This window comes from Cucurbita pepo, chromosome LG05 (assembly GCF_002806865.2).
Source record: "Cucurbita pepo subsp. pepo cultivar mu-cu-16 chromosome LG05, ASM280686v2, whole genome shotgun sequence".
NCBI classification, from domain to species: Eukaryota; Viridiplantae; Streptophyta; class Magnoliopsida; order Cucurbitales; family Cucurbitaceae; genus Cucurbita; species Cucurbita pepo.
This window is the reverse complement of record NC_036642.1, coordinates 9,166,306-9,191,373: the sequence shown is the minus strand read 5'-3', so window position 1 is coordinate 9,191,373 and position 25,068 is coordinate 9,166,306. Positions and strand designations below refer to the sequence as shown.

The 25,068-nt window shown below is 36.6% G+C and overlaps 3 protein-coding genes across 4 annotated transcripts; all 3 read left to right on the top strand.

Annotated features, from left to right (window-relative positions):
* The first annotated feature begins 3,226 nt into the window (after positions 1-3,226).
* Positions 3,227-12,272, top strand: LOC111795175. Of its 2 annotated transcripts, none has more exons than XM_023677454.1 (10): positions 3,227-3,827; positions 3,936-5,544; positions 5,723-7,159; positions 7,376-7,743; positions 8,013-9,715; positions 10,103-10,541; positions 11,054-11,216; positions 11,460-11,563; positions 11,764-11,855; positions 11,946-12,272. In XM_023677454.1, the coding sequence occupies exons 1-10, from the start codon at positions 3,571-3,573 to the stop codon at positions 12,020-12,022; spliced, it is 6,249 nt and encodes a 2,082-aa protein (XP_023533222.1). In that variant the 5' UTR covers positions 3,227-3,570; the 3' UTR covers positions 12,023-12,272. The 2 variants fall into 2 exon arrangements, with proteins under 2 accessions (XP_023533222.1, XP_023533223.1); XM_023677455.1 differs by having other exon boundaries at positions 3,626-3,827; positions 3,940-5,544.
* Positions 12,273-13,759: 1,487 nt separating this feature from the next.
* Positions 13,760-16,596, top strand: LOC111795232 (putative ER lumen protein-retaining receptor C28H8.4). Its single transcript, XM_023677530.1, has 6 exons — positions 13,760-14,152; positions 14,699-14,898; positions 15,229-15,369; positions 15,463-15,543; positions 16,104-16,228; positions 16,353-16,596. Exons 1-6 carry the CDS (start codon positions 13,930-13,932, stop codon positions 16,399-16,401), a joined length of 819 nt encoding a protein of 272 aa, XP_023533298.1. The 5' UTR covers positions 13,760-13,929; the 3' UTR covers positions 16,402-16,596.
* Positions 16,597-19,554: 2,958 nt separating this feature from the next.
* On the top strand, positions 19,555-24,978 carry LOC111795138 (pentatricopeptide repeat-containing protein MRL1, chloroplastic-like). Its single transcript, XM_023677396.1, has 11 exons — positions 19,555-19,966; positions 20,561-21,284; positions 21,443-21,674; positions 21,923-21,986; positions 22,067-22,211; positions 22,329-22,444; positions 22,915-23,043; positions 23,220-23,393; positions 23,502-23,666; positions 23,923-24,063; positions 24,757-24,978. The coding sequence occupies exons 1-11, from the start codon at positions 19,643-19,645 to the stop codon at positions 24,976-24,978; spliced, it is 2,436 nt and encodes an 811-aa protein (XP_023533164.1). The 5' UTR covers positions 19,555-19,642.
* Positions 24,979-25,068: the final 90 nt, after the last annotated feature.

Sequence of the window (25,068 nt, the reverse complement as noted above, 5' to 3'; positions counted from 1 at the left end):
GGTGTCGTGCATTGTCCGTCCAATGTCCGATCGACACCAAACTTGGCGAGCATTCATATTTCATATGGACGGACTTAACTCCCGAACCGCATGACCAAATTCCTTCCGGAACCTCGACTTTTGAGGTTAAGGCCCGGGGCCCTACCCGGCCCTTCAACAAGCCTATCTTGTCCTTCATGTCTATGCTGATGTCTCTGTTATGCTTGTGTCTCAACATGTCTTCAATACCCACTTTGCGTGGTGGTGTGTTGGATGATGCATCGTCCTCCTCGATCGCATCATGGCATTCTTCTACGTTGGCCCGCATATGGCCGGATGGGCGTCTCTTGAGGGACGCCCCTTTGCTTGTCATGGCGTGAGGGTCACAACCTACTCTCTTCATAGTAAGGTTGTGACATTCTCCCCCACTTAACTTAGTCATCGTCCTCGATGACTTACTCGGGTCACAATCATATTGCAGATTGTGACATCTGGCTCCAATACCATTTGTAACAATCCAAGCTTACCGCTAGTGGATATTGTCTTCTTTGGATTTTCCCTTTCAGGTTTCCCCCTTAAGGTTTTTAAAACGCGTCTGCTAGGGGAGGTTTTTACACCCTTATAAAGAATGTTTCATTCTCCTCCACAATCGACATGGGATCTCATATAAGACTGTTAGGACCCGAGTTTCGGAGAAGAGATCAAAGGCTAGATTCCAATTTTTCGTTTGTTCACCTTCTAGATTCCAGTTGCTATGGAAACTCATTGAAAAGTCATTCTAACTCTTGGGTAGTATTTAGATTTGCTGGAAACTTGAGAGATAGTTGAAAGAAGTTTGGCAAAGAGAATAAAACACAGGTCATTTGAGATGAAAGGATCTTATTGCTTAATAAATGCAAATATCCCCAAAACCAATAATACCTTGGCCAAGGCAACACTCAAAGAACATATCCCAAAACCAACACAAGCCAATTCCATCTCCCTCTCTTTGTATTTCATGGCAGTGTAGGGCTTTCAAGTGAGAGAAAGGAAGAGGCTTAAGGAGAGAGAGGAGAGAGAGGAGAGAGAGAGAGAGAGAGATGGAGTGGGTACAACCAAAGAGGAGAGGGCCTCTCCAGGGATTGGCAGGACAAACCCTAGGGTCTGTTTCATCTCCACCACCACAATTGCTCACCATTTTTGGCATTGTCATTGCGTTGCTTTGGTTCTCTCAGCACACGGGCAATGAAGAATCTCAAATGTTTGGGACACCCGCCAGTTTCCAGCTAGTTCTTTTCTTGTTGCCCATCTTGCTGCTTTTCTTCATGTCTTCATATTCCATGGGTGGACTGATCAACTTCCGATTTCGGCAACTGCCATTCAGGTCGACTCGATGAACATTTAAAATGATTGCTGCTGGTATTCGGTTAAATTCGCATTTTGGTTGCTGCTGCTCTCATTCTGGTTTTGCTTTATCTCTAACCCTACTTGCATTCGAATCTTACCAAGCTTGATTTATACTATCTAATAGACATAAATTAACATTAGTATGACATAAAGGAAGGAATTCCACTGATTCACGTTGTAACTTATGCTCTGCTTTATTGACAATCTATTTCTCAACATCAGATTAAAATCCAGAAAGTTCAAGGTCAATAGTTGACGAATTGTACCTAAACCACACAAACCAAGACGAATTGAGAAAAAATCTCAATTAAACTTTTCGCTTCACATGTTATCTAAGAACAAATGGATCATCACATCATATAACAACCTTCGATCCTTTCCGTAACAAGAATCGATCAAAATCCTTCGGCACTTCCACAACAAAAACGGTATCACATAAACACCGGACAATAATTTACGCAACAACTATAAGTAATATAAAACGATGAAACGCATTTCAATTAAATTAAGTTACCACGCGCCATGGCGGCACCAACAATGCATCTTCCAGCCGCGATCGCAAGCGCAGCGCCTGGATGAAGAATCCACGGATGACAAAAAGCGAACGAGAACGAGTATAATGATCGGAACAGCAAGAAGAGGCCAATTGATTTGAAACTCGGAGAAGTCGATAGGTTCAGAGGGGAACAAGGAGGACAATCCGATCAAGATGAAGACTACGGTGAGAAGCACAAGGATAGGGCCGGGGAGTGGACCGGAAGGGTGAGGCTTATAATCATAACAGTAAGTCATTTCACGATCTTCGAATCGTCAACAATGGCGATTTACAGAGGAGAGAGATCGAAGGTTTGAAAAGGGAAGATAACAAAGACTGATAGAGAGCCAAGTGGTATTTATACGAAGACTGATGCCGTGAATGAACCGCCTCATGGAATGAACGATGTAGCGAGAGGGCATAAAGGTAATTTCACCTTAAAATATCTATTACATTCCTCCGACAATACTTTATTTTTCAAAAAGAGCCTTCTTTTTTTATTATAATAAATTAGTCTATATATTTTAAATTTTATAATTATTTGTTTATTTACATAAATTAATAAATTTATTAAAGTCCAAATGTATTCATAAAATACAAAAATTGAATTGTTTTACGATAAAAATTGGTATGAAAATTTTACATTAATAATTAAATTATTACAAACTTTTAAGTACAACCCCTAAATTATTATAAATTTAAAATTTTTAAACTTTTTAAATAGGTTAGATGTATTTTTGAAACAAAGTATTAATTGTTTCTATTTAAATTTATAACCCGACTTCTCTACCTAGATAGTTATATATATATATATATACTATAAGTTGTTGTTGCTTTTTGCTTACATATAACATCATTTTAAATATCGCTTTCAAACTCTCTTTTGAAATCTCTCTGTCCCGTTTTCTAAAACTTTCTTCTTGAACTGGGGCTAGAGGCTCGTGCATATGTTGCTTGTCCGTAGGTGATGCAAAGACGAATTGACTTAACTTGTTGTTGAGGAGTGAGTGCCGCACACAAGTCCATTACCATTAAAAGTGCGATTGTAAAGAGTGGTATCACGAACTTATCAATTTTTTAAAAGTTACAATAAAATTCTTAAAACTTTATAAAAAATCTAAAACATATTTTTATAGTTAAGTTTTTTTTTTAAATTTTTTTATAAATACTGTTTTAGTACTTTATTTAAAAGATACCTCAAACCTTTAAAAAAAAAAAAAATTTTGAATTTTAAGGACATTTTTCTTTTAATTATTATTATTTTATAAAAATAAATAATAAATAAATGAATTTCCAAGTAGGAATTAAATTATCGTCATAAAGCTTGTGTACAGATAAACCCTACGCCGGAAACAACCCTAAACCCTACACCGAAGAACCAAACCTTCGCCGGGAGATAAACCCTACGCCGCCTCTTCTCGGGCCTGCAACAAAACAGAAGAAACAAGGGACTAGAGTTGTCTCACGAGGCCGTGAAGAAAATCCGATCCGTAGTTTTCGCATGGTTCCGGCAACAGCCGCCGAAGGTGAAGGCATTTTTGGCCGTCGTGCTTGGTATGGTGGGATGATATCGAAGTTGGAAAGTTGGTTTAGGTCTTAGGCGGCAGACGTTTGTTTCATTCGCAACGCAGTTGCAAGGAAATCTTGCATTGATTTTGAGGTATTTGTTAATGGTGAAGATAGAGCTGAAAGTGAAGAATTCAAATATGAAGAGTAAAAAGAGAAAGCTGAAGAGTCCTCAAACATCTGAGAGGCCTTCCAAATCTGCTCGGCCTTTAGTCTCGCCGGAAGTGGAAGTTGTAGACGGAACAGAACAGGTTGAGAAGATGGAGCAGGGAGAAGTGTCTCAAGAGTTTGATGAAAGTTGTCCATGGAGGAACTTGGAGTTGATTTTCTTGATTCAGAACAAAGAATTCAACCAACAAAAGTTTGTTTCTCTCACGCTGTGTTTTTGCATGTGTTATGATGGAATTCATTGGTTTTGCGCGGAAACACTGTAAGCTTTTGTTTAATGTTCTTCGGTATTTCAATGCAGGAAGGTCGATGCAGTGTTCAGCTTTGTAAACTCAAAGTGGAATGAGAAGGATAAATATCATGATAAGGTCAAAATGTCGCGCTTGATTGTTTTTCTTAGCGACTGGGTGCAGTCATTGTTGATTTCATCTGAAAAGAAAGCGAAGAATGATGGTGGAAAACATCATAACATGGGTATTGAGCCATGCTTAGATCATAGATGCTGGGAGGTATTTAAATTTTGTTTGGAAGAATCAGTAAAAACACTCATCCCTTTGAATCTCTCAAAAAATCTTTTGCATGCCTTTTGTTTTGTTACAAGAAGTGCAATATCTCTACTAGGGGATTTCTCGAGTTCAAGAGAAGAGTTGTTTTCCGGGGATTGTTTCAAGTTGTACAATGTTGTGCTTGATTGTGTTTCTTTAGTATTTTCTCCCCATTTGGGTCTATCCAATGAGAATCTAGATGCTTGGATTTCTACAATTGATGCAATGCTTGAGTTTCTTCACAAAATTTATGTAAGTAGCCTTGAAGATAAAGATGTAGGAATTTTTGCTATTAAATTTTCCTGTATGATGCTTAAGCCTTTTGCTAAATTTTTGTGGACTCACCCTACCAAGAAAGCTGGATTTCACAATTTTGTCAATAAGCTTTTGGAACCATTACTGCAATTATTGCTTGACATAAGCCTTAAAGCTGATGGGTGTGATCATTGTTGGACAAGAACATTGATGAAGTTACTTGAAGAAGTTCTATCTCATGCTTTGTTTCACACAGTGCATATCGATGGATTTTTGTGCTTACATGGTTCGGAGAAGGTTATAAAATCCCCTGATGAGAAATCAGAAGAGTCTAAAGCACATATTAAGAGCTATCATAGACATTTATTTGATAAAATGCAAAAACTAGTTGCAGGAAAGAAGTTTTCGGCATTGGGTGCGGTAGGAGAATTGTTTCATGTGCTTGTTGTCCGAGTTAAAAAGGTGAAAGGAGTTTCAATATCGTCTGAGGACACCAAACTGAATAACAAAATGAAGGATGATATATCAAGTCATGCATCCTCTGGACTCTCAGAGAAAAGCAATAACCAGAGCAGTTTGAGTACAGAAATAAGGAAGCCTCTATTTGAGTTTTTTGTACAAATTTTGGATCCTTTACTTCAGACAATTGAACACATTAGCGCTGAGATTAAACTGGGAACGGCCTTGTCAGATGTTCATTGCTTACTCAAGTCGATAAATAATCTACTTGCAAGTTTTATGAAGGAAAAGGTGTACTTGAGAACTGAGGATAACTCTGAAGGGGCTTACCATAATTTCTTAAAGAAGGTGTATGATACAGTAATGTTGGTTTCCTCTCATTTGCTTTTATTATCAAGACGTGAGATAAAAAACGATGTAGACCTGGAAGTATATGTTTTAGCTGGAAATGAGATACTGGTGACTCTTAGTTATCTTCTGGAAATTGAATATGATGTTATTGGGAATGATTTGGTGAGCTTATGGCTTGTGATCCTTTCTTACTCTGCTATTAATCTTTCTTTCACAAGCGTACCTAAGCAACACTTGTTAACTTCCAAGATTCAAGAGCTTGGATGTCAGCTGGTTGCCTTATATGGTCAACTACGGCAGGTCAGTATTAAGTCTTGGGATTATGATCTGAAATTTGTCTTGCTTTTCTGTCATGTTATATCTTTATCATAATATTTTTTTTGTCTTATAAATAATTCTGCTATTTTTTTTTTTGCTTAATCTGAAATTTAATATACAAAACCATGATCAGTCCTTTTCTATATATTTGCTATTGTAGGTCAACATTAGTATTTTTGCTCTATGTAAAGCCATGAGGACAGCGATATCAAATGAAGGCGAAACTGAAAAAGATTATGCTAGCTTTATGACTTCTTTAGGTCACGAAGCTTATGGGAAATCAGTTGGGATGCTACTTTCTTCACAAGAAATAAAATTTGCAATTCATAAAGCTATTAAATATATACCTGAAGGGCAAGCCAGCGGACTTATACAGCAGTTAACTGAGGACATGACAGAGACTTTAGGATGGCTGAGACAATGTAATATGAACATGAATACAAGAAACAACACAGAGGATTTGAATATGCAAACTGTGCTTCTTGGGAGAGGGCTGTCTGAAGTATATGCTTTGATGTTGGATTCACTGATGATCACATCTGGCAATGCGTTCCAAGTTGGAACTTCGATTGAGAACTTGGTTTCTGTCATACGTCCTTGCATGAGTAATTTGGTTGGGCCACAGGCAGATGGTGCCAAAGCATTCTTTGCTGCTGTCATGGGCGAAACATGTGATGCTATGGTTGCAGATGAAGATAATTGTCTTGGATTTGGAGTAACCAGTCATTGGGTCTTTGTTTTTTTCCTTTGCCTGTACATGTCCTGTCGGAACCTGTACAGGCAAGCTATTAGCCTGATGCCTCCAAGTTCATCTAGAAAGATGTCAGCAGCAATTGGAGACTCATTCGTAGCCTATTCTGCCTGTGATTGGATGCAGAGGACTGACTGGAGTGATGAAGGATATTTCTCATGGATAATTCGACCTTCAGCTTCTGTACTTGTTGTTGCCCAATCTGTTTGTAGTCTTTATCATCAAGACACCAGTGTAGGTTGGTACCCTTTAATTTATGTATTGCTCACCATGGCTCTTCAGAGGTTAGTGGATTTGAATAAACAAATAGGCTCCCTTGAGTATTTGTACCAGAGAAATGAGAATTTGATGCAGGTTGAGGTGCTTGGTGATGATGGCTTGTCCGTGTTACAGAAAAAGAGCAAAAAGTATTCGAGGCTTGTCTCTGTTTTGCGGAAAGAAGCAGAAGATCTTACTGATTTCATGATGAGGCATTTTTCTTTGGTAGCTAAACGTCAAGTTTTGAATTCAACTAAAGAAGTTGCGACTTCAAATGATAAATCTACTGTAATGCTTAGTGAGATTGATGATTGGGACTTCAGTATTTGTAACGTGAACAAAAGGTCATTCCCCACAGCAGTTTGGTGGATTGTTTGTCAAAATGTTGATATTTGGGTCAATCATGCTGCTAAAAAGAAGCTAAAAATGTTCCTTTCTTTTTTGATTCGTACGTCCCATCAATTTTTAGTAAGCAGTGATACGAAGATTGGAAGACAACAAACCAATGGATTTCGGCAGCTAAAGAAAGTGTCCCTGCAACAAATTTCATCAGCTGCTCTAAGTGATCCCATCTTTTATGAACACAGAGTAAGACACTGAAATAAACACTACTCACCCTCTCAGTCTCTGTTTCTTTTTTTAAAAAAAGCTTTTTATTCTTTAGTTTTGGTTTGCATGTGATAGTTAATGTCTTTTGAAGGTTTCATTGCCGTCAATACCTTTCTGTCTAATTTCTTTTTCAAATTTCCTAGTTTTTATGGAGTTTATCATATCAGATGATGGCAATACTATCTATTCTTTTAGTTTGTCTGCAGGTTTTTGCCATCAAGGTTTTGTCGTGAGTTGAGCGCTTCATTATTATCATCTTTTCATGATATTAATACAAGTTCAACTGATTGGATGGAGGTGATATGCACACTTGAGCGCTTAACTAATAGTGTTTGCAGTGGAAAACGCACTCCTGATGATAGTGCTCCCCTTGCAAAAACAGTAAATCATTCATCTGATATGTTATATACAGAAGATTGCAAGTGGAAGGGTGATTCATCTCGAAGCAATTTGAGTTTCAGAGCTTGTCAGCATTTGATTGACCTTTTGTGTTGGATGCCAAAAGGGAACTTTAGTTCAAGGTCCTTTTCCCTTTATACGACTCATGTTCTCAAACTTGAAAGGTATGCATTTTTTTGTAGCTTCCTTGCTCTCTTTTCTTATCAACGGTGCCAGAATATAATGTTTCTTAGTTTGCAGGATAATATAGAACTCACTTGTTTGTCATTGCTTTTCATATCATTGCTATTAATTAGACTATAAATAATAGAATGACAAAACAACTATTTCTCTGTGAATCTTGGAAGATGATTTTTTTTGTAGCTTCTTCTTGGAGTGTCGTAGTCAAGAGCCTTTGAAATTTATTCCCTTTTACTTTTGTTTTGTTTTCCAGGCAATTGGTGAGTGCTTTATTAGATAATCAGACTGTTCTATGTTCAAATCAATTTGAACTCCTCAAATTGTTTGCATCTTGCCGGAAGGCCTTGAAATATATATTTATGGCTTACTATGAGGCTGGCAATGAACAAAGCTCATCTATTCCACTCCCATCTGAAAATCAATTTCCCGTTTCATGGCTTTTCAAGTCTATATCAATTGTTAATCGAATTCAAGAAGCTTCTGCAGGAGGTACTGCCACAAAAATTAAGGATATCATCTTCTCCTTGATGGATCACACATCATACTTGTTTTTAACAACTAGCAAATATCAATTTAAGAATGCTTTACGATTAATGGTAATTGACAACAAACCCTGCAAGGAGGAACACCAGGATGTTTGCCATGAACTAAATGATGGAGATGGTGTGTCTTTAGATTCCACTCACTGTGTAGAAGTGTGCAATAGTGCAATTCAAATGAGTATCAGTCTGAAGGAACAGGTGGAGAGTGAACTTATTTCTCTAAGGAAGTCTAATGTTTCAGTTGGAGATGGTAAAAATAGTGCCCAAATGTGTAAAGTTAATTCTCTAGCTTCTTGCCTTAATGGATTTTTGTGGGGCCTAGCCTCTTCTGTTGACCACACTGATTTGAGGAATGGTAACCGTCGCATGAGATCAATGAAGTTGAAATTTGAATACAGTTCCAAACTTAACCTTTGTATGAATGCAACTTCAGAACTGTTAGGTCTTATCTTGGAAATGTTTCTTGATAGAAACAGTCAATGGCCAACAAAATTGTGTGATAATCAACCATCTCAAGACCTTTTGGTTGTGGATGAGCTCCCGGTTAAGCACTCTGGCTCTGAGGCTGATACTTCATTTAGTAAAAATCGTGAATTAGAATCTTCCCATTGTGATGATGGCAGTGAAAGTGGTAGCACAAATAAAAAAAGGTTGAAATTAGAAAATAAAAGCAGTGTTGCATCCATTCTCAATGAGGCTAACACAATTGAGATGCAATCGTTGAACCAATCCTTTTTGCAAGGACTGCTGAAAGGATCCTGCCCTGATGTAGCATTTGCACTTAAACAGCTATTTCTTGCTGCTTCAGTCATTTTGAGATTGCATAAGCAATATGGTACCGTTCCTCTGTCATCAAGTTTTATGGCCATCCTAATTGGTTTTTCAAGATTCTTGTTGCTAGAATTTGAGAATATGGTTGAAGTGCCAGAACCATTTTTGTTTACATGCTTAGATGGTGTTCTTAAGTATCTGGAGGAATTAGGCCATCTGTTTCCTTCTGCTGATCCAATGAAATCCAGAGACCTATATTCTAGACTTGTAAATCTCCATTTGAAAGCAATGGGAAAGTGTATATCTCTACAGAGAAAAAGAGCTACTTTAGCATCCCATGAGACGGAGTCCACTACTAAGACTCTTGATGGTGGATTATTCGAAGAATCATCTTTTCCTGTAATCTACTGCATGGATGAATTTAAAGCTTCATTGAGAATGTCATTCAAAGTGTTCATAAGGGAAGCCTCGGAGTTGCATCTCTTATCTGCTATTCAAGCTATAGAGAGAGCCCTAGTTGGAGTGCAGGAAGGTTGTACAGCGACATATGAATTATGTTCTGGAAGTGAAGATGGGGGAAGCTGTTCCTCTATTGTTGCGGCTGGTGTTGAATGCTTGGATCTGGTTCTTGAATTTGTTTCAGGTAATTTTTCATCACCATATAAGAGCATGTACTATTTGCTTTGTTATTTTGATGTATTCCTTCAAATCTTTTTCTTCTTTTGCAGCCTTGTAAATGGACGGTCTTATAAACTCTTTTCAACATGTACTAGTGTTTATGCATATTTATTAGTTGTATGTTACTTTTCCGTGGTCTCGTATGTTGCATTGCCTGTATGTAGGAGCAGCAAAGGCGAAAGGTTATTATTGAAATTGATATCTTTTAGCATGTTCTCTATTGTGAAATAATCATGTCTATGTATTCTTTTAATAAACTGTTCTTCAAGATAACTTTGTTCTGCAATTTAAGCTTGGCCGATTAACCAATCTTAACCGAATATAATTTTCCTTTTCTCACTTGTTTTTTTAGGACGTAAATGTTTGGGTGTGGTTAAAAGACACATTCAGAGCTTAATTGCTGGTCTGTTTAGCATAGTTCTGCACCTGCAGAGCCCACATATTTTTTATGTAAGAACGATTGACACAAAAGGCAGGAGCGATCCAGATCCCGGAGCAGTCATTCTTATGTCTGTTGAAGTGCTTGCAAGAGTTTCAGGGAAGCATGCTATATACCAAATGAATGCTTGGCATGTAGCACAGTGTTTACGCATTCCTGCAGCACTTTTTGAAGATTTTTCTCTTAAGCTCCCAGGAATTCCTGTTCAATCAGAAAAGTCCCTTATCTCAACTCAGGAAGCTTCCAATACAGTTGTAGCCACAAGTAATTCGATTATAGACAGACAATTCTTAATAGATCTTTTCGCTGCCTGCTGCCGTTTGTTATTTACCGTTCTCAAGCATCATAAGAGGTATGATTTAGGTTCGGGAATTTATTCGTAAAGGCGATTCTTAATATCTTTCGCTGCAGAGTAATCAATATTTTTCCTTTGTTTGATCATTTTCTACTGGTGATTTATTCTTGCCTGATGATTGGATACTATACTACTTACTTGATGTTTCACTTCAGATGATTCTTGAAATATATTGTAGTCTTTTTAACTACATAAAGCACAACTTGTTCTTGTTTGAACAATTGAATGGCAGAACCATGTATTTAGGGGTTATCGATTACTTTCTAATCTTTGTTTGTCGAGCTAGAAGAATGAAAATAGTTGCCTTTTGACGTTTGTAAGCTGTAATTGTAAAAAAGTTCAGAACCTTGTTATTAATCTTCATGTAATTCCTGGTGATCTCTAATCATGTCTTGTCAAGCTAGAATCAAATTGATAATTGTTGTGGGAGTCAATTTTGATTGTTTACTGTGCCTTCCATTCAAACCCTTGATTCGATATGATCGAACTAATCTTGTCGTTTTCCATAGTGAGTGCAAGCAGTCCATTGCTCAGCTACAAGCATCAGTGTCCGTTCTTCTTCATTCCCTTGAAAGAGTAGATCCAGATCCGGAACTTGTGGGTGGTTACTTTTCATGGAATGTAGATGAGGGAGTAAAGTGTGCTTGTTTCCTCCGAAGGATTTATGAAGAGGTTTATATTTCTGTCAATATTTCTTTAAAACTTTTTATTGCTTGAGTTCTGCAGCCTGAATAGCATCAGCATTAATTTTTTTCTCCGTTTAGCAATAAATACTCTTAGTCATTGGATCGATAATATCGATCGTCCCTTTATGATAGGACTCGTTAATATCTCGTACTATTCAAAATTTTGTATTCATCTGTCTCGTCTCTTGTTTGTCTAAGTGACATACCTTTTTCTGTTTCCATGACACAGATAAGACAGCAGCGGGAATTTGTAGGGCGACACTGCTCCCTCTTTCTCTCGAATTACATATCGGTTTACACGGGACTCGGTCCCCTAAAATCCGGGATTAGAAGGTTTGGATCCTAAACTTCTATGAAAGAAAAATTTCAGCAAATTATAGTTCTAAATCTTACAAATATAATGCATAGTGTATCCATTTGTAAATATGGGCTAGCAAATTATAGTTCTACAGTCCTACAAATACAATTTGCTGAACTTTTTCTCGAGCAGGCCAGTAAGTGCTTAGCTTATGATCTTGACAATTCCGCTGCAGGGAAATCGACAAAGCGTTAAGGCCCGGTGTCTACGCTCTAATAGATGCCTGTTCAGCTGAGGATCTTCAATATCTTCACACTGTATTTGGCGGTAAGTATCATCAAGTCATACAGTTTTCTTATAAAACAGAAATGAAGATGCAAAAAATTCACATATTTTTGTGCTGTGCTGTCTCTACAGAAGGTCCATGTAGAAATGCTCTGGCAACATTGCAGCAGGATTACAAACAATTTTTCCAATACGAAGGAAAAGTCTGATTCTGATAAGATCCTGACTCATTTCTTTCTAGGTTCATGAGAAATGAGGAACCATATCTGTCTTGCAAGAAATTTACCTCGGAGGTAAAGTTTATATACCTTACCTGATCGTCGAGATCATAATCATTCGATTCCGCCCCATTGCCCGAGTGAGACCAGGTAAAGCTTTCTTAAAGAGTTTGAGCTGGTTCCTTTTCTAGCCCGTCAACAATTTGATCTTAACGTTGATTTTTTATGTAAATAAGTTTAAAATTATTGTCCTTTTTCTTTTTTCTCTTCAGAAAATCTAATTTATTTCATGATAAACGTTTTTTTTAACCAAGTGAGGCAGTTTTTTTTACTGCGGTTTTGCCTAATTATAATTTATACTTCTGTGTTTGGTAGACTTTTATTTTTTAAATTTTATCTCTCATCGAGTTCTACTGTTTACAGCCATGGATCTGTTCAGGACTTTATGAAAATAATTTAATTCGTGCGAATTTACTGTAGTTCATTCATTCATTATTTAATAATGTAAAACTGAAACATCATTTTTCTATTTTATTTTATTATTATTTTTTAGTTCAAGTTCTTTTTTTGGTTAAATTTATCATCCATATATAATAGCTGATTATTTCCTAACCATACCTTGATTATTTTACTTCTAAATTATGTAGTTTAATTATTTTTTTTGTGGGGTAAAAGTAAGTTTTTGGTTCTTCGAGTTTTGAGTACGGTTTGTAACGGGTCAATTGGTTTTTTAAAAAATTACATTTTTATCTTTGAATTTTGAGCTTAGAACAAATTAACTTTTTGACCTCGATATCATCCCAATGGTTTATTCGTTCACTTTCAGGAACTTGTTCTTCCTTTGAACTTCAGTTCATTATGTTAATCTTAGTCGATTTGAAATTGGAAGGCTTGAAGCTCATCTTTTAAACTAGGTGATAAGGTTGGGCAAGGTATAGCTCTTTAATATTCACACACGTATAACTAAACTAATGTAATCGAAATCTCTAAGCAGTTGTTGGTCGAGGCCGACCAACACTTGTCGCTCATGCTAACTTAGCTGTCAAATAGCTCTGACAAGAAGAAATATGCGACGAAATAATGAAAAAGGAGATCGACCCTAGTTTGTAGTAAGAAGAGACCTACCATATATGCACGAGTTGAAAATCAACCAGAGTTTAGAAGAGAGTTCGTGGAATATATTGCATGCTTCGATAATGGAACTCTTCAAATCTAAGGATACACTAACAATACAATCAATAGCATATAGATTGCATGATACAAGTTTTATTTAATCTATAGGAGACAACTACTGAAAGTAGACCAATTCGAACTAGCTCAAGAAGCTTGACATCAATCTAGTCCATCTACATAACATGACTTTAAGCTAAGAATTCATAGAGACAAATCTATCCACTTTTAGTTAAGGCTTAAGTGCGTTCAACCTAAGGGTACGATAAGGTAAAAGTTAAAGACTCGAACCGAGCCAACCCACTCTCAGTTAAAAAGCTTAAATTTTGTTGTTGGTTTAAATTAGTCTTTAATTATATACTCTATGTAAGATTTATTATTGAAAATGTTGGATTGATAAGAATTTATAAATAATCCTCCAAAACTAAAAAAATAATTATCAGGCCTTTTAATTTCATAAAAATGGAACCATAAAAAATAATTATCAAATTAAAAACTAAATTATTAGGATATTAAATCATGACCCGGATGCGTTGACCCGACAACCCAAATTCGCCATTTTTCTCAAAGGAGTGATGGACCCGTCAAAATTTATCGTACGCGGTTCGCCTGCCTCTCTCTTCGTCGGTTGCTCGCCGCAAAACCTAAATTTCGCCGGAAGATCAATCCTCCGCCGCCTCTGATCAGGCCTGCAACAAAACAGAAAAAGAAAGGATTGGAGTTATCTCATGAGGCCGTCAAGAAATCTGATCCATATCGTCTCCTCATGGGTCCGGCGACAGCCGCCGAAGGCGAAGGCCTTTCTGGCCGTCGTGCTTGGTATGGTGGCTCTGGCCGTTCTTCGGTCCGTTGTTCACGATCATGATAATCTATTTGTCGCTGCCGAGGCAGTGCACTCCATTGGAATTTCGATTCTTATTTATAAGCTGATGAAGGAGAGGACTTGTGCTGGTAATCCCTCAATTTTGTTATCAAAATGCCCTTAGAAAAATGGTTTCTATCAATCGAGTGACTAACGAGTAAATTTTTTTGTCAAAATTTGTATAATCGTGGGTGGATTCGGAAATCCTGTCGTTGCCTGCTTGTCCCTAATTATTTCTTTTCCAGCATTTATTTAGTTTTTAGCTGAGATGAGCTATGGGAATTCATGAATACCAATTATTAGTTACAATGAATGTTAACCTAAAGGTTTAATCTTCAAGGGACTTTTTAGGGTGTTTATCTAATCTCTAATCCTTCATTCAAATATTGAATTTGCATACGCAGCAATTTATGAGTTCAATTTACAGTGGTTGTTCTTGTAATGTGTGGATTCTAGATCTGCACAAGTTGTTATCTCCTAGAAACTTGGCCTTGTCTGATCCATTTTGTTATTGGTTTTAAAATTATGCTTGTTTCTTCACCATTTTTAGGTAAGCCTTTTGATTTATTTGGAAGTTTTCTTTGATGCATTACCTCTTCACACACATGATTCTGAAGCATATTCTGGTTTCTCAGGAATATCACTCAAGTCTCAAGAATTAACCGCTATTTTCTTGGCTGCGAGGTTGTATTGTAGTTTTGTTATGGAGTATGATATACACACCATATTAGATTTAGCAACACTGGCCACGACCCTCTGGGTGATCTATATGATCCGTTTCAAACTTAAGTCGAGCTACATGGCGGATAAAGACAACTTTGCATTATATTATGTGGTAAGGTTCTGTTTTTTTTAGATTCCTTCTTTTCTATTTTTCGGAGAAACTGACTGGTCGAATTTTATATCATCATTGCCAAGAATATAGAAGTTTCGTTCTGTTTGCGTCTGTTCCATTGTAGCATTTGTTATTAATATCAAGTTATCACGAGTTCTTTTTTCTCAGAAGCAATTCCATTGTAGCATTTGTTAGTATCATTAACCGTGGATATTTTCTTTTGGCCATTGATCCAACGAGGTTGTTCATTGTAACTTGTGTGCAGGACTAATGAGTCGGATGTGTATTTTTGTGGCTTACTAATACCTTGCCTTTACATTTTGGATGCAGCTAGCACCCTGTGCTATCCTGGCTTTACTTGTTCATCCATCAACTTCTCATCACTTTGTTAACAGAGTTTTCTGGGCATTTTGTGTGTATCTGGAAGCCGTTTCGGTGCTACCCCAGTTGCGAGTGATGCAGAACACTAAGGTATGATATTGCATAATGAACTGAATTTACTTGCTTTAAAAAACTACGATGTGAGGCAGTAACGCTAAACATTTTCCCCTCGCCAACTTTCAGATTGTTGAACCATTTACTGCCCATTATGTATTTGCATTGGGTATTGCAAGATTCCTTAGCTGCGCTCATTGGGTTCTCCAGGTTTCTTTTCTATAGTCTTCTCTTGATTCTAGCATTGCTTTGTATGTGTACTTGCTTCGTTATTGATAATGCTATAGGTCGAAATTTACAACTAAAAATCTTCGCACTTGATTTTAGTTCCTCTTGAAATTTAGGCTTGTTCTTTACAATTTCTTTGGTGCTTTTAAATCACATTTGAATTCTCTATAAAATTTTCAAAACAAGCACAAGTTTTTAAAACCTACTCTTTCTAGTTTCAAAAAATGTAACTCAGATTTTGAAAACGATTTAAACAAATAGACAGAAAAACAAGGAAATGGTGTGAAAGTAATGTTTATAGGCTTAACTTTCAACGATAAAAAACTAAAAACAAAATAGCTATCAAACGGGACTTTATTGTTTTGGTTTCTTGTTCTTCTACTGCGTCGTGTTATTCCAAACGAATTATCCGTAATGCCACCTACCACATTTTAAGGTATAATAAATATAACTAATTGTCCATCTCTCTTTATTTCTTCTGTCTGCAAATTCACTTTTGTGATTTGTGATGGGTGATGCATCGCTTTCTTTTCGGTAATCAGGTCTTGGATAGTCGTGGACATCTTCTAGTAGCTCTTGGATATGGTTTATGGCCATCTATGGTTCTGATCTCAGAAGTTGTACAAACTTTCATCCTAGCTGACTTCTGTTACTATTATGTGAAGAGGTTAGTACTTGTTTTTTCCCCTTATTTTTAACAAGATACAGATCTTTCATCTTGTTTTTTATTTTGAAATTTAGACCAATAACTTTTCGTCTTAGGCTGAACCTTCTGTCTTGAAATTTTGCAGCGTTTTGGGCGGACAGCTTGTCCTCCGACTCCCTTCTGGAGTGGTGTGATGAACCATTGTTGTGTCATGTGCTTTTGTCCATAGCCAGGCCAAGTTCTTTTCTTGACATGTTTGCGGGTATGTGGTTGACATTGTTATTATAACCTGAAATCACCTTGGCTGCATGTAAATTTAAACATTCAAGAAGATTGATGATTTATCAATTTTCACTACTTATACTATATCTTTCATACACTCTTAGAAGTTAGTAGTCATTGTTTACATTGATGGGAGCTTTTGGTAACATGGGCGTCAAAGTATGGAATTGTAAGATATCTCCTTACAATATATTGATATTCATAGGAAAAACTCTTACCCTTAGACAATAAAAAACTCTCATCCAATGGACCGCGGGTAGCCATGGTAGTCTTGCTACCTCTCTAGTGAATACATTACTCGAGCGATCACCGACCACCAAGATGTCTTCCCACACTCTCTTAGGAATGTCCAATGGCAAAAGTAATCCAGTAGGTGAAATGGCCAATGATCTGTTCCTCTGGCAAATTAAACATCCTTATTTTCTTGTCCCAGGCGATACCGTACTTCAAAATTGTTGCCCAACCGTCTCGAAACCCACCTTTTGTATTGTGGTCGTGATATTCTTTGTTGTAATAAAAGCTTTAGAGCGTGTTGATCAATCTTCACACTAAACTTTTGCCCTAGCAAATAAGGTTGCCAATATATAGACTTGGCTTAAGCTTTGGAGGATAGAGTATGGCTTAAGAATGCTATTGGTTGCTTCTTTTGGGATAACAGAACTCCCAAACCTGTACCTGAATCATCAGTTTCCACCAAAAATGGTTAGCTGAAATCAGAGAGGGCGACTATGGTTCGTGTAACCATGGCTTGCTTCAATCTCTCGAATGATTTCGGGTCGGTTGGTCCATTCAAACGCCCTTTGAGGAATTGGCCATTCCAGCTTTGTTCTCACTTTCTTGAGATCGGCCTCCACACCAACTGCCAAGATCCAATGCCTTAGATATTCAGTTTCTCTTGCATGAGTTGCATTTTGCTCTATCGGCACACAGTTGATTGTCCCTCAAATTCATCAAACACCACTCCAAATGCCATAGTGTTCATCATAGAAAGAGTTACACAAACCAAGATGAACTGACGTAGGAATGGTAGGAAAATGCAATTCCTCGGAACTTGGAAGGTGGATGGAGCGTTTGTGAGACCAAAGTGCATAACAAGGAACTCGTAATGGCCCGCATGAGTTCTAAAAGCCATATTTTCTACGTCTTGGTCGTCTACTCGTATTTGGTGATGTCGAGATTTCAAGTTGATCTTCAAATATATTATGGAACCATTCAATTTGTCAAGTAATTCCTCCACCACTAGAAATGGGAATTTGTCTGGCATAGTCACATTATTCCGGAATTGAATTTAGAGATAGTTTCATTGCGTCTCCGACCTCATCGGCGATCATATCCTTAAGTTTCGATGGAACGTTTCCCTCATCAATGATTTTGAGTCCCTTTCATTCACACCCGGATCATCATCGCTCAAAGTTCTTCTGTTGTGCACTTGTGCTCCACTGTGTAACAAACTTGTTAGAAATTTGGAAATATGAAATATGAGAATTAGATCAATAGGAATGAGATACTCGGGTTTGAATTTTACATGAATGAACTTCGAATTCAAACTTGTTTGTCTATCTGTATTTTATATTTCCTATATTCCTCGACATCTTATTTGCTACTAGAAGTAATAATCATGTTTAGATCAAAGAGGTTAAGGGAGATCGTCCACCAAACTATAGTAGAGCCAGCTTGATTGGGAGATTAAGAGCATCCATAGAGACGAGAGAACAATTCCAACGCTCATAAATGCCTTATCCAAAGCCAATGTACCCCACATTCATATATTATAAGAACATTTACACATTATAAACATATCAGGTACCAATCCGATCCGATCGTAGTTTAGTAGATATTGTATCAATTACTATCTCAAAAATCTATTTGAACTTTGCTTTTTGCAAATTAAATGTAAATTATTAATTATTCATTTGAGTTTAATAAATACCTAGTGAGTTTGGAATATATATATATATATATTTACAAAAAAATATAAAAAAAACAGAAAAAGCAATTTTCTTAGAGAGAGGATTTGCTGAATATAATTCAGCTGATTAATATTTATATCNAAAAAAAAAAAAAAAAAAAAAAAAGAAGAAAAGAAAAGAAAAAAGAAATGCGTTATTGTTTGCGTGAGAAAAATGAAAAGATTACGAGAAGGTTAGACTTTCTCCCCAAGTGGTTTGATTCAATTAAGTGATAAAAAAAGATGGTCGAGTCTTTGGCATCATTGAATTCATCCTTTGTACATATACTTTTGTTGTAGATAAAAGAAAAAATGTGCTGCCCGTGGTGTGCGGGTTGAGAGCGGGGAGTTCAATGGTGGCAATTTTGTGTCGATGAATCATCGGATGGGTAGGGTACGGTGGCGCTGGGCTAAACTAGACAAAGTGCTTAGATCTGAAAGTGTTGAGAGAGGAAAGGATGTAGGAGGGACCGTAGATTGGAGTGAAAAGGAGATTGAGATTTTGAAGATGGTCGGAGGTTACTTACGAAGGATGACTGCATCGGTTTAGGAGGGTCGAAGGAAAAACTAAATTACCGGATTAGTTCCTAAACTTTCACGTTAATAAAAATATTTAACTAATTCTTTAGTTTTTAAATTTAATATTTAATATATATTACACATCAATTATCATTATTATTTAATTAATTTTGATACAAAATTAAAATTTTAAAAGTAAATATATGAATGAATTATGAATATATTATTTTATTTTAAAAAATATTAATTTATATTATGAAGCGAAAATTTGTTTTTTTATTATTTATTTTAATTAGAAAAATTGTTATAAGGGATTGGTACAATATCATTTTCACTCCTAAAATGGTTAAATTAAAATAAAATAAATAAATAAAAGAAGAAATTATGCAGAAGTTTTCTATCCAGTAGCTTCCGAACGCGACGGATTTGTATTGTTTCTCGGGAAAAGAAATTAAAAAAAAAAAAAAAAAAAACCGTTTATTTATTTATTTATTTTAATTTTCAAATTCCTCGAAAAAAGAGAAAAAAATAATAAGGAAAATTCCACGTCAGCACGTAGTGGATCAGCCGAAAAAAACCAACCAAGCGAAAGCAAGCTCAAAATACTACCACTGATACAGTCTCCCACACAACGACCTCTCTTCCTCCTCCTCTCTCTCTCTATCCTCAACCCATTCCCTTCTTCCATGGAGGTCTCCTTCTCTTCCAACCCTCAATTACTCACCTTCAATCCATCTCTTCCTCTCAATTCCTCTTCCTCCTTCTCCTACACTCGCCTCCGCTTCGTTCGCCGCCAGTTTCTCGGTTCTTCTCATAATCTTCGCCCGCCGGATGTTCTGCGCTCTCGACGTAGGTGCACGAAGGTTGGCTTCCTTGTTCAGTCTCCGAGATGCATGTTTCGTGCTGCCTTCACTTCCAATCCGGTTCTCATCGTTGTTGCTGTGGTTACTTTCTCGGCTGTTTCGTTTATCTATATGAACTTAAATAAGAGGAAGAAGAATGCGGTTGAGGTATGGGGGAAAATTTGATTTGGATTTGCTTTTTTGTTGTTGTTGTCGTCTTCTTATTCGCTATTTCGTGAATGCCTTTCCTTTTCTTTTAAATGTTTGGTTATTCGTAGCTGCTCTTGGAAAATGAACGGAGATGATCAAGAGAGTGATTCTTGTTGTCTATCTTGCATTTCTTCTTTCTTTTTTAATCGTGTTTTCTTGTAGAAGATGTATATTAGGATAATTTAGTTGATTCAGAGATAGATCAACGTACCAGATGCAAAAATGGCTGTGCGGTTGACAGTTTACCTTGCTTAATGAGTTTAATGGCGCGAAACTGTTCCTAATATTTGATAATTGAGTTAGCTATATTAACAATTTCCGAATCCTTAATTTTGTTCTTTTAAGATGGTTTTTCTTAAGTTATGGAATTTTTATCATATTTAGTCCACTAGTTTGAAGCACAACATGGTATTCCTAGTCTCATACGTAAAATGTGAATGTGAATTGATATCAGTGATTTTCATGGGTTCAACAATTTAGTTTGTTGGATTGACTCATCTGTCATTGTATTGTGGAGATAACATGTTTTTCTGGATCTTTTACCGATTACAGCGTTCCCAATCTCCAACGCTTGCCTTATCTCAACTAGGTAGAGGCGTCAACTGGTCCGTCGATGATCAGGTAATGGGCTTTAGGGATCATCATGGTGACTTCTTAGAGCAGAATATAGCCGTAAAGGATAGAACTGAAGAGAGAAGTAATTCTGGGGAAGAAGAGACTGTTCTGCATCTTCAAACATCAGTTCTGTCACATGAGGCCAGTGTCACCGAAACATTGCCGCCATCTGTTGAATTTACCACATCTAGGGATAGTGGTTCTCTGTTTTCAGATGAAACTGAAGCAGCAGATCCCTCTCTTCCTTCTGATATGTTTGAATCTGGCGTCCTGCAGCCTCTTATTTTTGCCAACGACATGACTGACTTGCAGCTAAATGTATCTGATGTCAAATCCCACTCTGACTTGGCCGTTGTGCTTGATACAACTGAGCTTCCGCCTCTTTCTGGTCCTTTATATAGTGTATATAATCAAGTGACTCAAGATTTCAAAGCAGATGGCGAGCTTCTAAAAGTGGAGAAGTTAATCGGTTCCAATTTTCTAATTGAAGAACCGTCTAGAGAAGATATTTACATGTTCTATGAAGATACAAAGTCAAGTAGTCAAATGGCAACTTCTTCTCGTACTTCTCATCTATACAACCAAAAATTTTCTTCTGTGACGATTAACGGTGTCTCAAGAGGAGCAGAATTAATGTTGGAGGATTCTCGTCAAATTGCAGGTAATGACTTCAATAGGTTCGTGATGGTCTTACCTTGTTTCTCTGAGCAGGCAGCAAACGTGAATTGCTTTTCTTGTAACCCAACATTATTTCCTCAAAAATCTTTGCATCTCCTCGTTCCATGTTTCATTTCACTAGCGAATGTTTGTACAACTCAGGATATGTTGAAAGAAGAGAACCTGTTGCAAGATATAAGGGAGGTTCTTCAGGGGACAAAAATAAATCTGGAGGGGGCAACAATATTGTAGGACACGGAGAAAGAAAAGAAGCCAGTCTGCATAAAGAGAAAGTTGTGAATGGGTTACCCTATCCAAATGGGAAGCATGTTCATAACAAAAATCTTCATGTAGATCAATATAAAGCGTACAATCAATGTCTGAAAGGTGGAAGGTATGTTTGTTTCGATTTTTCATGCATCATGCATTCAATATTTCTTATATTCTGTATCATGTTGTACGGTTGAAGATTGCCCTTAATATTATATTGCAATGAATCAAAATAGGAAAAAAAAAAAAAAAAAAAAAAATCTCCAGGACACCCTCACTTCCCAATCACGATAGAAGTCTGCATTCATTTATGTCTTCAACTAGTTCTGAAAGCCTTTGTACATTATTTCTTCTTATTTGTGGTTTTCTCAGGTTGAACGAATGTATCAAAATACTTCAGGATATGGAAAAAGCAGGCTTATTGGACATGAATAAGGTAAAATGTGTATTACTTTTTATTATTAATTTTCTTATCTGAATTACCAGTAACTAATTTAACGAGTTTTCTGGTTGTAGATTTATCATGGGAAGTTTTTCAATATTTGCAAGAGTAAAAAGGCTGTTCAGGAAGCTTTTCAGTACACCAAACTTATTGCAAACCCCACATTGAGTACATTTAATATGCTCATGTCTGTATGTGCGAGTTCTCAAGATTCTGACAGTAAGTTAATGTACTATTTACTATCATCAAACTGTTTGTCTGGAAACAATCTCGAGTCTTCTACTATGAACAACCATCATTCTCTTAGGATTCATAATTTATGCATTGTAAATTTAGGAGCTTTTCAAGTTGTGCGGCTTGTCCAGGAGGCTGGAATGAAAGCGGATTGCAAACTATACACTACTTTAATCTCAACATGTGGCAAAAGTGGAAAAGTGGATGCAATGTTTGAGGTATGGTATCTTTCATTTTGGCTACCTGTTCTTAGGTTTCACTAATGCTTAAACTATCCCATTGGAGCTTCCTTAATGTACCCAATATGTGTTCCTTATATGTAACGAAGTTTCGTTTGATTAATTGATATATCATCTTGAACTATTGAATTTGGTTTAAATGTTTTTACCTCCTGTTATTTATTTATTTTCCATTTATTTTCGCTCTATTTGGAAAGAAAATGTACTAAATTTTTCATTACTTTAAACACAACAGTTGAAGCATCCGTGTCTTTCATGTCAGTATGAAATTCCGCTAGCAGTGAATTTGAATCTCGCTCATTCTTATAATTGGTGCATCCAACATCTCAAGTGCTTCTCCAATGCGAAACAATTTTTTCAATACGTTTGCTACTTCGAAATTAGGGAACAGTGCTTTCAAAATTTCCCATTTCCATTTTCAGAAACTTGAACGAAGCTTTATATGTCTNGTATTCCACCGAATGGTTAATGCTGAAGTGGAACCTAATGTTCACACATATGGGGCACTTATTGATGGTTGTGCAAGAGCAGGTCAAGTGGCCAAGGCATTTGGCGTATATGGAATAATGAGGTCAAAAGTATGACCACAGATCTAGTCGTTCCTTTTTTTCTCATTTTATATGGTCTTATTTGTTACTTATATATATGGATGTGCAAACAAAGGCATTTAACATATTATGTCATAAGGTTGAATGTTCAAGTTGTATTCTAACAAAAAATAGGGCTCTTGCTGATAAGATATTCTGTGCAGTAGAACGTGAAGCCAGACAGAGTTGTATTCAATGCACTTATCACTGCATGTGGTCAGTCAGGAGCAGTGGATCGTGCTTTTGATGTGCTGGCCGAAATGGGGGCTGAGCTACATCCTATAGAGCCTGATCATTTTACAATTGGTGCTTTGATCAAGGCATGTGCAAATGCTGGTCAGGTATGTTTCATTAAATTTAAAGATTTCTTGAGTCATTCAATTCTTCTCTCTCCAGTTCCGTTGTTGATGTCGTTTTATAAGCGTAAAAGAATCATGCATTTCTTATAGGTTGATCGGGCAAAAGAAGTGTATAAGATGATCCATGATTGTAACATTAAGGGCACACCAGAGGTTTACACCATTGCTGTTAATTGTTGTAGTCAATCTGGTGATTGGGACTTTGCTTCCACTGTATATCAAGATATGACCAGGAAAGGAGTAAAACCTGATGAGGTATGTATTACTGATGGCGATCATGAATGATTCAGAATAGAGACAATAAGTTGGGGTCTGAGCGTCTCTCCTTTTGAATATTTATGTTAGAGTGGTTTCAGATAATTAAACAACTTGATCCAGCTATAAAGTGTGAGAAAGTTGGATGAAAAAGTTCTTTCAAGTTTTTGGATAGTCTTCTTTGTGTACTATTATATCAGCTGCTTTTAGATTCGTACATTGAGGTGCTAATTCTAGTATACAATATTTCATGCAGATTTTTTTCAGTGCATTAATAGATGCTGCAGGCCATGCTGGTAAGCTGGATTCTGCTTTTGAAATCTTAGGAGAAGCCAAGACACTGGGGATACGTGTTGGCATTGTATCATATAGTTCGTTGATGGGTGCCTGTAGCAATGTGCGTATAGTAACTGCTTTCTCTTTTTGTTTAATAGTCACGAGCATGCTGGAAATTTTTAGATTCATTGAAAAGGTCTGATTTTATGCATGTCACCGCTTGAATATTTTTTCTGTTTGCATTGGTACTCTCTCTCTCCTGGAAACATTCTCTGTTTTGTTGTGTTTTGATAGTCTGTTTCGTTTGTCTTCTTTTATTTTTATTTTTTTGAAAAAAGAACAATATAATGTTATAAAAGTAACGAGCTCTATCCAAGTATTTGGTTTCCCAAAAGATTATGAGTTCTATCCTGACTTCAAAAGATTCATTTTAGGTTTTTATAATCATAGTTTTTCCCACATCTGATACTGATTAGTGATATGAATGTAGAAAGCGTATTTGAGTATGGCTCATCTTTTGTAGCTGTTTCATTTATGGAAGTATCTATTGTGCTGTCGAGGAGTGAAATTGAGTATGAAATTTTGTGTGTTACTAAATTAACTGTGAGATGACTTCTCAATCATCGTTTCAGGCTAAANTTATGTTAGAGTGGTTTCAGATAATTAAACAACTTGATCCAGCTATAAAGTGTGAGAAAGTTGGATGAAAAAGTTCTTTCAAGTTTTTGGATAGTCTTCTTTGTGTACTATTATATCAGCTGCTTTTAGATTCGTACATTGAGGTGCTAATTCTAGTATACAATATTTCATGCAGATTTTTTTCAGTGCATTAATAGATGCTGCAGGCCATGCTGGTAAGCTGGATTCTGCTTTTGAAATCTTAGGAGAAGCCAAGACACTGGGGATACGTGTTGGCATTGTATCATATAGTTCGTTGATGGGTGCCTGTAGCAATGTGCGTATAGTAACTGCTTTCTCTTTTTGTTTAATAGTCACGAGCATGCTGGAAATTTTTAGATTCATTGAAAAGGTCTGATTTTATGCATGTCACCGCTTGAATATTTTTTCTGTTTGCATTGGTACTCTCTCTCTCCTGGAAACATTCTCTGTTTTGTTGTGTTTTGAT

Coding starts and splice junctions, on each gene's coding strand:
- LOC111795232 (XM_023677530.1), top strand. CDS start 13,930: ATGAGGCCGTCAAGAAATCTGATCCATATCGTCTCCTCATGGGTCCGG. Junction 14,153..14,698: donor GAAGGAGAGGACTTGTGCTG/GTAATCCCTCAA, acceptor CTGGTTTCTCAG/GAATATCACTCAAGTCTCAA. Junction 15,544..16,103: donor GCGCTCATTGGGTTCTCCAG/GTTTCTTTTCTA, acceptor TTCGGTAATCAG/GTCTTGGATAGTCGTGGACA.
- LOC111795175 (XM_023677454.1), top strand. CDS start 3,571: ATGGTGAAGATAGAGCTGAAAGTGAAGAATTCAAATATGAAGAGTAAA. Junction 5,545..5,722: donor TATATGGTCAACTACGGCAG/GTCAGTATTAAG, acceptor TTGCTATTGTAG/GTCAACATTAGTATTTTTGC. Junction 10,542..11,053: donor GTTCTCAAGCATCATAAGAG/GTATGATTTAGG, acceptor CGTTTTCCATAG/TGAGTGCAAGCAGTCCATTG.
- LOC111795138 (XM_023677396.1), top strand. CDS start 19,643: ATGGAGGTCTCCTTCTCTTCCAACCCTCAATTACTCACCTTCAATCCA. Junction 19,967..20,560: donor GGAAGAAGAATGCGGTTGAG/GTATGGGGGAAA, acceptor TACCGATTACAG/CGTTCCCAATCTCCAACGCT. Junction 21,987..22,066: donor GCTTATTGGACATGAATAAG/GTAAAATGTGTA, acceptor TTCTGGTTGTAG/ATTTATCATGGGAAGTTTTT.